This window comes from Mesoplodon densirostris, chromosome 9 (genome assembly GCF_025265405.1).
Source record: "Mesoplodon densirostris isolate mMesDen1 chromosome 9, mMesDen1 primary haplotype, whole genome shotgun sequence".
Lineage (NCBI taxonomy): Eukaryota > Metazoa > Chordata > Mammalia > Artiodactyla > Ziphiidae > Mesoplodon > Mesoplodon densirostris.
In genome coordinates this window covers 112,404,785-112,419,228 of record NC_082669.1, presented here as the reverse complement: position 1 = coordinate 112,419,228, position 14,444 = coordinate 112,404,785, and the positions used below count along the sequence as shown (strand labels likewise).

The 14,444-nt window shown below is 38.2% G+C and overlaps 1 protein-coding gene across 4 annotated transcripts in view; it reads left to right on the top strand.

Moving 5' to 3' along the window:
- Nucleotides 1–14,444, top strand: part of LMBR1 (limb development membrane protein 1) — a 143,433-nt gene that overhangs the window by 40,785 nt on the left and 88,204 nt on the right. For 3 of the 4 annotated variants that reach the window (XM_060107561.1, XM_060107560.1, XM_060107562.1), the window contains exon 5: nucleotides 11,617–11,720. The exons of the other annotated variant lie outside the window; for it this stretch is intronic. In XM_060107561.1, coding sequence (XP_059963544.1) covers nucleotides 11,617–11,720 — 104 coding nt within the window. The remainder of the gene's footprint in view (nucleotides 1–11,616; nucleotides 11,721–14,444) is intronic. 4 annotated transcript variants of the gene reach the window in all.

The window sequence follows — 14,444 nt, the reverse complement described above, 5'->3', positions numbered from 1 at the left end:
GTATATTGTATTGAAATATTTTGTGACTCCAGCAGATGGAGCTAGAAGGTAATGCATCCATTGGTGATCTGGCAATTCAGTTTGGTTTGCTTGGGTTTTAGACTAATTATTCTGGGAATATTAAATAACTTTTAAGTTTACATACCTCTTTTGGGGATAGACATTGAATATCTTTCAAAAAGATTGTCGTTGAAACTGATTTAGATAAACTACAAGGTTTCTGAATTTTTAGGGTTCTACTACCATGTTGGAGAGCACATAATTTTAGCTTTCTGAAGTAGAGAAATTTAGCTAACATTTCTTTTTATTTTACAAATTAATATATAATAATATATAATACAATAAAAGTGGTAGTATGTATTTATGTGTATTAGCTCTAATTTTTAATTTTGGAATGTTTTATCAAAATTGTAGAATATTCTTAAGGGATATTTATGTGTGTATGTCTGATGTATGTTTGCAAAATGCTGGAAACTTACTAAGTTTTACACAGTTTCCAAGAATAAAATGGCAACTTAGGAGTGTACAGTAGCTTTATTATTTTTCTATATATTAAATGTTCTTCTCATAGTAACTTTAACTTTCTTATACGTTGCAAATTTGATAATTAAATGAGCATAAGCTGAGTCTGAAGCTTTCACACATATTCTGGCTAATAAAACTTAATTTTTTGCATTGAATTATTTAGACTGAAAAAAAGTTAGTTATTTACATAGATGATTATATTGTTACGTAGTATGTTAACTCTCTCACTGTTGTGGCCTCTCCCGTTGCGGAGCACAGGCTCCGGACGCGCAGGCCCAGCGGCCATGGCTCACGGGCCCAGCCGCTCCGCGGCATATGGGATCCTCCCAGACCGGGGCACGAACCCGTATCCCCTGCATCGGCAGGCGGACTCTCAACCACTGCGCCACCAGGGAGGCCCAGTATGTTAACTCTTAAATTCTTTGTGTTAAGTGAATTTTTCTTGCAAAAGTAAATATGGTGGAGGTTATATCTCTTTTTGCAATTGTGGTTGATAAGACCATCAGCAGTAATGTTGAATCTCCTGGAAAAAGGAAAGTGGGGAAAATCAAAAAAAATTTTTTAATTGTATGTATTATATATAAAGTTCAGTATATAAAAGAAGGTATCTAATTTCATTGCAAACTTAAATGAGTTGTTATTCAGAATCTTTGTGATCATCCTGATCATTTTCTTCACTTGTTCAGCAGATTGCTGCTTGATAATATCTGTTGATAAAGATTTCTTTATATAAATTTTCATAACTATCTTCACTTTAAGTAGGTTGGTTAGTCAGAATAGATATGTTTACTGATATGTGATCTTTTGCCTATAAGGCAGACTTCTGTTTTTTAACTTTTGATTTCCAGAGAAGAATTTGAATTTGTATTTTTCACTACATGAAAGGGACACATATGATTAGAAAGGTAAATTCTGGAAGTATGTATATTTAGAGCTCGATAACAATAATAAAGTCTGTTTTTTACCATGGATGATAATTGATTGTTTCAAATTACAAAACCTAAGTAAATTTTTTTCCTCCAATTATAAAATTATAATGAAGCATTCAAGGGTTTATATTAATGGTTGCAAATATTTGAGAGCAATCTTTGAAGCCCCTGCCACGCGATAATTTGTGATTTTGCAGAGGCTAGAATATGAATTGTGCTTAGTGATGCTAGAAAATAAATAGGCTGAGATCTGTGGCTGATGAGGGGCCCAGCTAGCATCTCCACCTCAATTAAGCTTTGCTGTTCTCTGCCTTTTCTTAGGCATTTTGTGGGGAAGTTATATGACAAAGTGAGGTGAAGGATTTTGAGTTTCACAGAGGAGTTTAAATTTGTGTCTTTATGTGCTCCTTATAGAAAACTTAGAATATGTAGGCCAGTGGGAAGAAAAAATCATCCATAATTCCACTACATTACACTGTTAATAATTTGGTTTATTTCTTTGCAATTTATTTTCTGTGCCTATTTTTTGTCATTGTTGTTCTCATATATTTTTCATGTCATATAAGTATACAGATTGTTGTTATGTACTTTTTTTTGGTGTAATTAATGAGAATCATTCTTTAAGGAAAGGGCTGAGACCTAATTTTAGCTGTAACTCATATCACTTTTTTGTCTATCTGGTCTGATTGCTGATGTGCATTGGAATTTTACAGGGTTTTGGACCATTTGCATTATGTTGAGACAGGGCGGGGAGAGGCACTGACATTAATTTAACATTTTGGTATGTTATTTCTCTTCTGTTCACACGTGATCTATGAGTTACGTTATAGCCCATTTTATACATGAGGAAACAGGATGACAGAGTTGAAGTCCCTTTTCCAGGTCACGTATAACTGATAGTTGCAAACCCAGGCTGGTCAGACATAAAGTGCCCCCCACTTAGACATCTGCTGCCGCATCTTCACAGTGTGAATCCCTTGTTGTGCACTAAGTACACAGAATACATTCAATATTTTATTGAAGTTGGATTTGTTAAAACCTTTCTGTATTTGAAAGATGTTTTGGTATCGTAAGGCTTGGGTGTACATGTACACAAAAATATAAACAAATGTAGAAGTGTTAGTTCTGTTTAAGTGTCTTACAAACTGGTCAGAAGCTCAACTAAGCATTTTGTTTTACACAGATGGGTAGAATTAATGGGCTGTCATATTCTCAGTTTAAACATTTCCCTTAGTAAAATCTTATGAAACTGATGTTCTCTTTTTGGCAAACAAACAAAAGACCCTCAGCTTAGGATCTCATGGGCTGAAATTAAGGTTTTCACAGATTTGTTTTCTTTATTGGAGGCTCTGGGGAAGAATTTGCTTCAAAGTTCATTCAGGTTGTTGGCTCAATTTGGTTCTTTGTGGTTGTAAGACTGAGGCCCCCATTTCCTTGCTAGCTGTTAGTCAGGTGCCAATCTTTGCCCTATAGGCTGTCTGCCTCTTTTCTCAGGTTTTCCATGTGATGCCCCCTCCAGCAAAGTTGTGTCAAGTTCCTCCCTGTCTTACCCTTCTGCTGCATCTCTGACTCCTCTTAGAGAAAATTCTCTGCTTTTAAGGGCTCCTTTGGTTAGGTTGTACCCACCTGGCTAATCCAAGATCGTTTCCCCCTCTCTCTTTATTAAGGTCCATAGCCTTAATTATATCTGCAACATCCTTTTTTGCCATGTATATTGGGTTGAAAAGTGTTTTCTCCAAATTCGTGTCCATTTAGAACCTCAGAACGTAACCTTATTTGGAAATAATATCTTTGCTGATATAATTAGTAAAATAAGGTCATAATGGATTAGGGTGGGCCCTAGTCCGATAACTAGTATCCTTATAAGAAGATAAAACAGAGACATACACAGGGGAGGAATGTGAAGACAAAGGCAGAGATTGGAGTGATGAATCGACAAACCCAGGAATGCCAAATGTTACAGGCAGCCACCTCTAAGGAAGGATTCTTCCTTAGAACCTCCAGAAGGAGTATGGTCCTGCTGGCACCTTGATTTTGGACTTCTAGCCTCCACAACTGTGAGAGAATAAATTTCTGTTGTTTGAAGGCATCCAGTTTGTGGTACTTGGTTACAGAAGCCCAGAAAACTAATATACCTTGTAACATATTCACTAATATACTGTATAACAATTCCAGGGATTAAGGCATGGATACCCTTGGGGGTTCACTCTGCCTACCATGAGACTTCAGCTGAGTACAAAGCAGGAAAATACAACCCATAATGAAGAGAAAAATCAGTCAAAACTTACAGTTGACGCAGATTCAGAATTAGTAGACAAGAGCATTGAAACATTTCTTGTAAATATTTCATATGTTCCAGAAGCTGGAGGAAAGACTGAACATAACTGAATATATTGAGACATAAAAGATGTAAAAAAAGAACCAAATAAACTTCTAGAGATGAAACCTGTAATATCTGACATGAAAATATATTGGATGGGATAAAAGCAAATTAGATATTTTTGCAGAAGAGATTAGTGAACTCTGAGACATAGCAACAGAAAACCGTCTAAAAAAGAAACAAAAAAATGACTGAAAAACTGACCAGGGCATCAGTGATATAATTGATGTTCCTAAAAGACAGAGGGTTAAGAGAAATATTTGAAAAACGGATGGCAGAAAGATTTCAAGATTAGATGAAAACTGTAAACCCTCTTATCCAAGAGGCTCAACTAGCCCTAGTTACAGGAGACCTGCCAAGATACATCATCAGATTGGTCAAAACCAGTGATACGGAGAAATCTTAAAAGCATTCAGAGAAAAAGACATAAAGTACAGGGGAGCAATGATGCGAATTCCAGCATATTTCTTGTGGGAAAAAAATGCAACCCAGATGGCAGGGTAGCAACATCTTTAAAGTACCAAAAAAAGAAAGCCCCATCAACCTAGTTCTATAGCCAGTGAAAATATTTTTCCAAAACAAAGTCAAAATAAAGACAGTGTCAGATATACGAAAGGTGAAAGTTCATCACCACAGACCTATACTACCAAAAATAGGGGACATCCTTTAGGCAGAGGCAAATTGGTAGAAGATAGAAATCTGGATCTGTAAAACAGAATGAAGATCACTAGAAGTGGGGAATTTGAGGATAAATATAAAAGAGTATTTCTATATCATATAAATCTTATTAAAAGAGAATTGGCTCTTTAAATAAAAAATAGTAACAGTAAATTGTGAGTTTTATAACGTGCAAGTAAAAGTGCATGACAACAATAATGCAAGGGCAGGAGGAAAGAAATGGCAATAGACTGTTGTAAGGTTCTTAGGCTGTACGTGAAGTATTGTAGTACCTCTTTTTTTTTTTTTTTTTTTTTTTTTTGTGGTACACGGGCCTCTCACTGTTGTGGCCTCTCCCGTTGCGGAGCACAGGCTCCGGACGCGCAGGCTCAGCGGCCATGGCTCACGGGCCCAGCTGCTCCGCGGCATGTGGGATCTTCGCGGACCGGGGCATGAACCTGTGTCCCCTGCATCAGCAGGCGGACTCTCAACCACTGCGCCACCAGGGAAGCCGTTGTAGTACCTCTTGAAGGCAGATTATGATGAGTTAAAGGTGTATATGATAAACCCCAAACAACCCTAGAGTAGCTGAAAGAGGAGATAGAGTCAGTAAGCAAACAAAAGAAATAGAATGGAGTCATAACAATAGTTAATCCAAAGGGTCGCGGAAAAAGAAGGCAAAGAGAAGACAGAACAGTGGGGCAAGTAGAAGACAAAGAGCAAATTGATATACTGAAGCCTGATCATATCAATAAACATCAGTGGTCTAAACATTCCAATTTAAAGGCAGAGATTATCAGATTGAATAAAAAAGAAAGCCAAGTATATGCTCCCTATAAGAAACTCACTTTAAATGTAAACACACACATAGGTTAACAGCAATAGCAAAAAGATTTACTATACTAATTCTAATGAAAAGGAAGATGGTATAGGTATGTTATTATCAGAAAAGGGTAAGGAATGTTATCAGGCATAAAGAAGGTAATTTCATAATGATGAAGGGGTTCATTCATCAAAAGAATATAGGAATAAATGTTCCCTATTATCTACCTATCTACCTAAAAAATACCTATTTATTAAATACCTATTAAATACATGAAGCAAAAACTTACAGAAATGAAATGATTAATAATCAAAATCACAATTCAGACACATCACTATCCCCTTTTCAATAAGTGATAGAACAAGTAGCCAGGAAAAAATTAAGGATTTTTAACACTTAACTAACTTGGCCTAATTTGTATTTATGGAACACTCAGCCCAACAATAGTGAAAGACACATTCTTTTCAAGTACTCTGGGAACATTTACCAAGAAAACCATATTCTGTGCCATGAAACAAGTCTCAGTATTTTAAGTCATATATTATATGCTCTCTAACAACAGTGAAGTTAAATGGGAAATCATGACAGCAGCATATCTAGAAAATCCCTCAAGTATTTGGTATCTAAATAACATACTTCACAATAACTCTTAGGTCAGAGAAGAAATCAAAAGGGAAATTTGAAAGTACTTTGAACTCAATGAAAATGAAAATGAAACATTCCAAAATTTATAGCACAAAGATACCTGTTTTAGAAAAGAAAAAAAGGTCTTAAATTAATTCCTACAGCTTCCACCATAAGAAACTAGAAAAAGGAGAGCAAATGAATCCCAGAGTAAGAGGATGGGAAATAAAAAAGATGGGAGGAGAAAGGAACAAAATAAAAAACAGAAAATGTAGAGAAAATCAATGAGAGGATCAATAATATTGATAAGGCTTTAGCCAGATTGATCAGAAAAAAAAAAGATACCAGTTATCAATATCAGGAATGAGAGATGTGATATCACTATAGATTCTACAGCTGTTAAAAGCATAATTAGTGCATATTATGAACACCTTCATGCCAATAAATTCAAGAACGTAGAGAAATGGAAAAATTCCTTGAAAGGCAAAAACTACTGAAACCCTCTCAGACATTGTGGAAATGTTGCAAACATTCTCACAAAACTCTAGGCTAAGAAGAATTCATTTTCAGTCCTCCCAAATATTTAAGGAAGAAATAATGCCAATTCTACACAAACTTTTTAAGAAAATTGAAAATGAGGGAATACTTCCTAACTCTGAGGCCAGCATTACCCTGATACCAAAACCAGACAGACGTACGTGAAAACTAGAGAAGAATATCCCTCATGAATATAGATGCATAAATTTTAAACAAAATTTTAGCAAATCAAATATAACAATAAATAAAAAGGGTAATACATCATGACTTTTGACAAAATCAATGAATTTAATTTACCATATGCACATACTAAAAAAGAAAATTCATATGGTCATCATAATATACACAGAAAAAGCATAGGACAAAATTCAATGTCCATTCCTGATAAAATCTCTCAGCAAATTAGGCATGAAAGGGAGTTCCCTCATCTTAATAAAGAGCATCTATGAAAACCCTACAGGTAACATCATACTTAATAGTGAAAGGCTGAATGCTTTTTTTTCCTGAGATCCCCTCTTATCACTTCTATTCAACATGGTTCTGGTGATTTTTAAAGAATAAAGGACATTGAGATTGGAAAGGAAAAAGTAAAACTGTCTCTGTTAACAGATTATATGGCTATATAGAAATTCTGATGGAATCTATTATAGGAAAGCTATTAGAACTAATAAGTGAATTTTTTAAGGTTGCAAAGATACAAGATCAATATATAAAACTCCATTGCATTTCTGTATGCTAGCAATGGATAACTGGAAATTGATTTAAAAACCAGTGCCGTTTATATACAGTAGAATCAAAAATATGAAATGCTTAGGGATGTGCGAGACCTGTATACTGTAAACTAGGAAACACTGCTGAGGAAAATTAAAGCATACTGTAATAAATGGAGAGAAGTGCTGTGTTCATAGATTAGAAGACAGTACTGTAAAGATGTTAGTTCTCCCCAAATTGATCTATAGATTCAACACAATCTTAGTCAAAATACCAGGATGATTTTTTTCGTAGAAATTGAAAAGCTGATCTAAGATTTCAGATAGGAATTCAAATGACTTATATTAGCCAAAACAACTTAGAAAGAGAACAAAATTGGAGGACTGACTACCCAACTCAAAGATTATTTTAAGGCCATAGTAATTGATACTGTGCTGTATGCATTAGCAGGAAGATAGATAGAGCAACTCAATAGAATAGAGAGTCCAGGAATACATCCAAACGTATTGTAAATTTATTTTTAACAAAGGTGCAAAGGCTATTTGGAGGAAAAGGCTATTTTCAACAAATGGTACTGGAGCAGTTGGATAATCGTAGGTAAAAAATGAACTTAAATCCATATCTGGCTCCATATACAGAAAGTAATTTGAAAGAATCGTAGATCTAAATGTAAATCCTAAAACTGTAACACTTGTAAAAAGGTAATATAGGAGAAAGTCTTTGACACTGGACTAGACCATAATTTCTTGGGTAAGATAGCTAAAGCATGATCCGTAAAGAAAACATTGATAAATTGGACTTCGTCAACATTAAGAAATTTTGTTCTTTGAAAGATACTGTTAAGAGGATGAAAAAACAATTCACAAAGTAGGAGAAAATATCTGTAAATCATATGCCTGATAAAACACTTGTATTCAGAGTATATAAAGTATACTCAGTAAGTAAACAGACAACCCAATGAAACAGTGGGCAACAGACTTGAAGAGACATTTTAGCAAAGAAGGTGTAAATGGATGGCAGATAAGTTCATGAGAAGATGTTCACGTCATTATTCATTGGGGAAATGCAAATTAAAGCAGTAATGAGATACCACTGTGCACTTATTAGAATGGCTGAAACGGAAAAGACTGCCCATACCACTTCTTGTCAACATGTGGATGAGATTTGAATCCTGCTGGTAGGAATGTGAAATTATACACCCACTTTGGAAAACATTTTGGCAGTTTCTTAAAATGTTAAATGTACACCTACTATATGACCCAGACATTGCATGCCCACATATTTACCCCAAAGACATGAAAGCCTGTGTCCATATGAAGACTCATATGTGAGTGTTTATAACAGCTTTAGTTGTGAGAGCCACAACTCAGATAGCAGTTTGCCTATGGATGGATGCAGTGTAGTAACTGGATTCAATCTGATACAAAGGGGTAGACTACTGATACTGCCACAGTGTTGAAAAATCTCAGAAGAATTGTGCTAGGTGACAGAAGCCAGACAAAAACAGGAGTACATACTACACTTACCATTTATAGAAAATTTTAGAAAATACAGTCTTTTATAAAGTGTAGAATCTGGCTGATGGAGAATGGGTGGGATAGGGAGTGGCAGGAGACACTGGTTATAAAATGGTGTTAGGAAACTTGGGGGTGATGGATATATTATCTTGCTTATGGTGACATAACTGCCACATTTTATGAAATTGTACAATTTGTGTGTAGTTTATGTCAATTGTAACTCAACAAATTTTTTAGAAACTAATATTTTTACTATTTATATATGTCGTGATTTTCTGCAAAGTGAACATGGGTTCTCAGAAAGTATGGTACTTTGGTACAGGGGCTAATTAGTACTGTGTGTTGGTAGCCTCTGGAGATGTTACTGTTATTAAAAGCAAAAAGTCATTAAGTGCTTATTTTGTGACAGGCGTGATGATGGTTGTTCATGTATTATTTCACTGAATTCTCAGCACCACCTACAGACATGATCCTCAGCCTCATTGTATAGATGAAGAACCTGGGGCTTAGAAGTGTTGTCACATGGAAGTGCAGAGGGGGCTCGAACCCAGGTCTGTGTGAAAGTCCCGTGTGTGCATTTGGCCACCATCCGGTGTGTTCTTCCTGGTTATTAACACGATACAACAATTGGCTGTAATTATAACCCCTTTGAATGAAGAAAAGGGTTAAGATGTTTAGCATCTTTTTCTTAAGAGCCTGAAAAGTGGAAAAGTATTTTAGAACATTTTTTATTTTTATTTTATTATTTTTTTTGCGGTACGCAGGCCTCTCACTGTTGTGGCCTCTCCCGTTGCGGAGCACAGGCTCCGGACGCGCAGGCTCAACGGCCATGGCTCACGGGCCTAGCCGCTCCACGGCCTGTGGGATCCTCCCAGACCGGGGCACGAACCCGTGTCCCCTGCATCAGCAGGCGGACTCTCAACCGCTGCGCCACCAGGGAAGCCCAACTTCCTTCCTTCCTTCCTTCCTTCCTTCCTTCCCTCCCTCCCTCCCTCTCTCCCTCTCTCTTTCTCCCCCTCCCCTCCCCTCCCTCCCTCCCTCCCCCTCCCCTCCCCTCCCTCCCTCCCTCCCCCTCCCCTCCCCTCCCTCCCTCCCTCCCCCTCCCCTCCCCTCCCTCCCTCCCTCCCCCTTCCCTCCCTCCCTCCCTCCCCCCTCCCCCCTCCCCCCTCCCCCCTCCCCCCTCCCCCTCCCTCCCCCCCCCTTTCTTCCCTTTCTTCCCTTTCTTCCCTTTCTTCCCTTTCTTTCTTCCCTTCACAGGCCTTTCACCGCTGTGGCCTCTCCCATTGTGGAGCACAGGCTCCGGATGCGCAGGCCCAGCGGCCATGGCTCACAGGCCCAGCTGCTCTGTGGCATGTGGGATCCTCCCAGACCGGGGCACGAACCCGTGTCCCCTGCATTGGCAGGCAGACTCTCAACCACTGCACCACCCGGGAGGCCCCGTTTTTTATTTTTAAAAGTACAAATTTCACATCTGGGAGATGTGAAACATTGTTTTTGAAAATATTTTGTAAAACATTTTATTTCCTGCTGAGATAAATATATATCGTAAAATTCATTCAATTTAAATACCTAGATTTTTGAATAAGAAACTGTAAATTGATTTTTAATTACATCACCTTATTTACTAAAGGAAGTACATCTCTCTAGGTAACCTGTATAAGTGCTGCATTCATTCTTTTTGTTTGTATTCCATGCTTTTCCAAAAAGGATTTAGGGTAGTTATGAAACACATATGTTAATTTGTAACCAAGGCAGTTGAGAACTAGTTTCCTTGGTTCCCTGAGAGCTCAGTGTGTAGTCTCCATGTGTCTGGAAAGGAAGCTCTGTGAGGGCAGAGGTTTGTGTTCTGTTGTTACTACATCTCCAGTGCATGGAACAGTACCTTGTAAGTAAGGGTGTCGAAAGAACATGAGTTGCCTGTTTTCAGAAGCATTGGATCATAATTGTATGTAGTACATTGAATTTATATTTAGCATAATTTTTATCTTTGATTCTTGATTTTATAAATTTTAATGAAGATTGTAGCCATCAGTTTTAAAGTTGAGTGTTTTACCTATAAAAAGTGAGATGTTGGTCCAAATATTATCCCAGTGACATACCTGAAGTTATGTATTTTTAAAAATCTAGTTTTATTATCATCTAAGTTGCTTTTTATTGTGATTTTATGAGTGCAGAATGTGCCAGAAAGGGAAAAGGTGATGTGAGCTTGCTTGCCCCTCTTACATTTTCTTTACCACTTGCAGTTGCTTACTAAAACTTCTATGATGTAGTGGTTTTTAAAAATCCCAGGAATTAATGCAGCTACTTGCAGGCTCTGCAGCCGTGGCAGGTTTTATATAAGCAGCCTCTGTCATTTTGGGGGATTGCTGTGAAGAGTAAATGAGTTTGTATAATATCTGTAAATCACTTAGAATAGTACTTGGCACATAAGGGCTCAATAAATGCTAATTATTGCATTTCGGGTTTTTATGAGCCTTAAATTAAACAAGATTATTCATGTAAAATGTTTAGTAGAGTATCTGGCATTTATTAAGTGCTCGATAAATGCTACTGGCTCTAATTTAAATATTCAGGTGCCAATATGTCTGAAGAGGCTGTGTCTTTGGATTTCTGCATATGTCATATGTTTAGTGAATTTATTTTAGAGCATGAGGAAAAATTATTAGTTTCTGTATTGGCCTTTCCCAATAGGTACAAGTTACAAAGTTATAAAAATTTTATAGAAATATGTAATTATTTTTCTGATTTCTAAGTTTAGGTAATTTGTTAGGCCTCTCTATTCAAGTTTATGTTTATTTTTACTATTAGAAAGTACAGAGCTTTGACTGATATTACAGTTTAGTACAGTAATTGTCTTTGAAAAGATTCTCAGTATCTAAACTCATCTTTCTTGTATTGTTATCCTTCTCACAGGTTTGTGGAACCTTGCTTCTCTCTTTTCCAATCTTTGTTTATTTGTGTTGATGCCCTTTGCCTTTTTCTTTCTGGAATCAGAAGGTTTTGCTGGCCTGAAAAGGGTAAGTAAATCATGTTTTAGAATTAAATTTCTTTTTTTTTTTTTTTTTTTTTTTTTGCGGTATGCGGGCCTCTCACTGTTGTGGCCTCCCCCGTTGCGGAGCACAGGCTCCGGACGCGCAGGCTCCGGACGCGCAGGCTCAGCGGCCATGGCTCACGGGCCCAGCCGCTCCGCGGCATATGGGATCCTCCCAGACCGGGGCACGAACCCGTATCCCCTGCATCGGCAGGCGGACTCTCAACCACTTGCGCCACCAGGGAGGCCCTAGAATTAAATTTCTTAAATGAAGAAATAAATATCATTCATGTTGAACTAGAAAAAGGTAGGCTTAAGCAACCATTTTACTGGAATGTAAGAAGTTTAATTAATAATGTCTTATTAATATTAATAATGTTTTTACAATAGTGGTAACAATGTTACATATTGAATTATTTTACCTGTCTACAGGGAGGAAGTCATCTTTTCACCTTTGAATGATTTTATACTATGTGCAAAGTTGGTGGAGTGTTCTTTTGTAGAGTGAATAAACCTGATACAACAGCTATTATTCCGTTCTTATTCCCAGGATCCCCTGACTTACTGATATTAGGTGAATGTGGGAGCGTGAGAAGTGGGCAGAACAGGACAGTCTGCAAATCCAGACCTTGTCAATGGCAGTAACTCCCTCTGTCCTTGAATAGAGCGTTTTTTTTTGTTTGTTTTGTTTTTTGCGGTACGCGGGCCTCTCACTGTTGTGGCCTCTCCCGTTGTGGAGCACAGGCTCCGGACGCGCAGGCTCAGCGGCCATGGCTCACGGGCCCAGCTGCTCCGCGGCATGTGGGATCCTCCCGGACCGGGGCACGAACCTGTGTCCCCTGCATCGGCAGGCGGACTCTCAACCACTGCGCCATCAGGGAAGCCCGAATAGAGCGTTTTAAAGTGAAGGGAACAGCATTTCCGTTTATAGCTTGTGGAGCTGTTTTCTATAAAAGCTTGGAATATAAGGCGAAGATTTCAGTAGTTAGTACTTTTGGGGTGACTTTTAAACTTGACAAAATGAGTTCTAGTGTTACAGTTTATAGACACATTGCACCTTTCTAATTTTTAGTTATGGTTATTCATATTCATATTGTGATAGATGGTTGGTTTCATATTTAGTGAATGTACTGAGATCAGAATGGATGGTTCGGTATGGCGGTCAAACCTACATTGAGAAAACTGGCTTTTATATATTAGGTTTGTTTTTTATAATGACGTATGTAAATTATTTAAGTCATCCACGTAATGGGAAAGACTTGCATAGTTTCAGTTTAAAAAACTCTTTGTTGATAATTTCTTGAAAAATGATAGGAAGTTTTGCTGCTGAAAGGGATTTAGTTCAAACCCTCCTTTTATAAGGAGGAAACTGAGATCCAAAGATAATGTTATTAAATTGTCTAAGAACCACATATGTACCATTGCAAAACTAGGACTAAAACCCAGGGCTTGCTTCTAACCTCCCCGGAGTGTGCACGTTCTTCACCGGTCGGCACTGTGGAGTGCACAGTTACAGCCAGCCAGGTAGGTGACAGGCCAGGCACCGACGAGGAGGGAGGAGGAGAGGACCACAGCGCGGGGGCAGAGGAAGGGGCAAGGTAGGGCTTTGCGTGGGGACGTCAGATAGTAGGAGAACAAGGAGGGTGTGGCCTGGAAGCCCAGACAGAGCTCAGGAGAGTGGAATGTAAAACATGACATCAGAGTGGGGTTGAAAAGGAAGAGCATGGAGAAGAAACAAGGTCATCAGAGATGCTTGAGAAAGCAATTTCTGTGGAATTTTGGAGGCTTTTGATGGATAGTCATACATTTGACAGAGTTTTACTAGGCACTTACTAAGTGGTAATTACTGTGCTGTTGAAGGAGCTTGCTGGGTACAGAAGTGAAAAGACAGGGTTCTTGCCTTCAAGGGATTAAGAGAGGATGACCTCAGAGATGAAAACAAGTAGCATGTGGTGGATGAACTTTTATACAACGAGCGGCTGTGAGGGGAGGTCTTGATTTGCCTGGAGAATTGGGGAAGCTTCAGGGAGGGGTTAGCCTGCACTTGAGCTGAGCCTTGCAGGTGAGCATTCGAGGCTTGAGCAAAGGCCTGGGTTCTGCCTGAATTGAGGGAGTGGCTGGCTGATGCTTAGCTGGAGAATGGAGAATGGTGAGAGAGCCCTTGTCAGGATCAGATCCTGGAGGCCTGAGTCCTGTGCCACATTGTTTGGGTTTTATGCTGTAGAAAACGGAGTTGGCAGAGGATTTTTGAAAAGAAGTTTTGCATCTCCTGTTTTATTTAAGCATATTTAGAGATAAATACGCGTCAGAATTTCAACATATGTCACTCGGGAAAGGAGTACATGCACCACACAATGCGAGACACTGTTTGGTAGAGATGTCACCATACTTAATCAGTCATGCACCTGGCTCTGTTAAACAGAGCGTTTCAACATACGTCACTAAAATTGCCATGTTGATGTTTGCTTTAAACATGCACAGTGCCCCCCTCTCCCTAGCTGTGTCTCCTGTGTAATCTCATCAAGTACAAAAGCAACTGGTAAAGCTCAGTGTTAAATATAGTTTCATGTTTGGTATTAAAGGTGTGCTACCTAGTTTATGCTTTTCATAAAAATCTAGTTACTAGTTAGATACATTATTTTAAAAAGCAGTGTGCAATATGGACACACCCCTTTGTCTCCATATTATTTCCCTCCCTTCCTGTGAACTA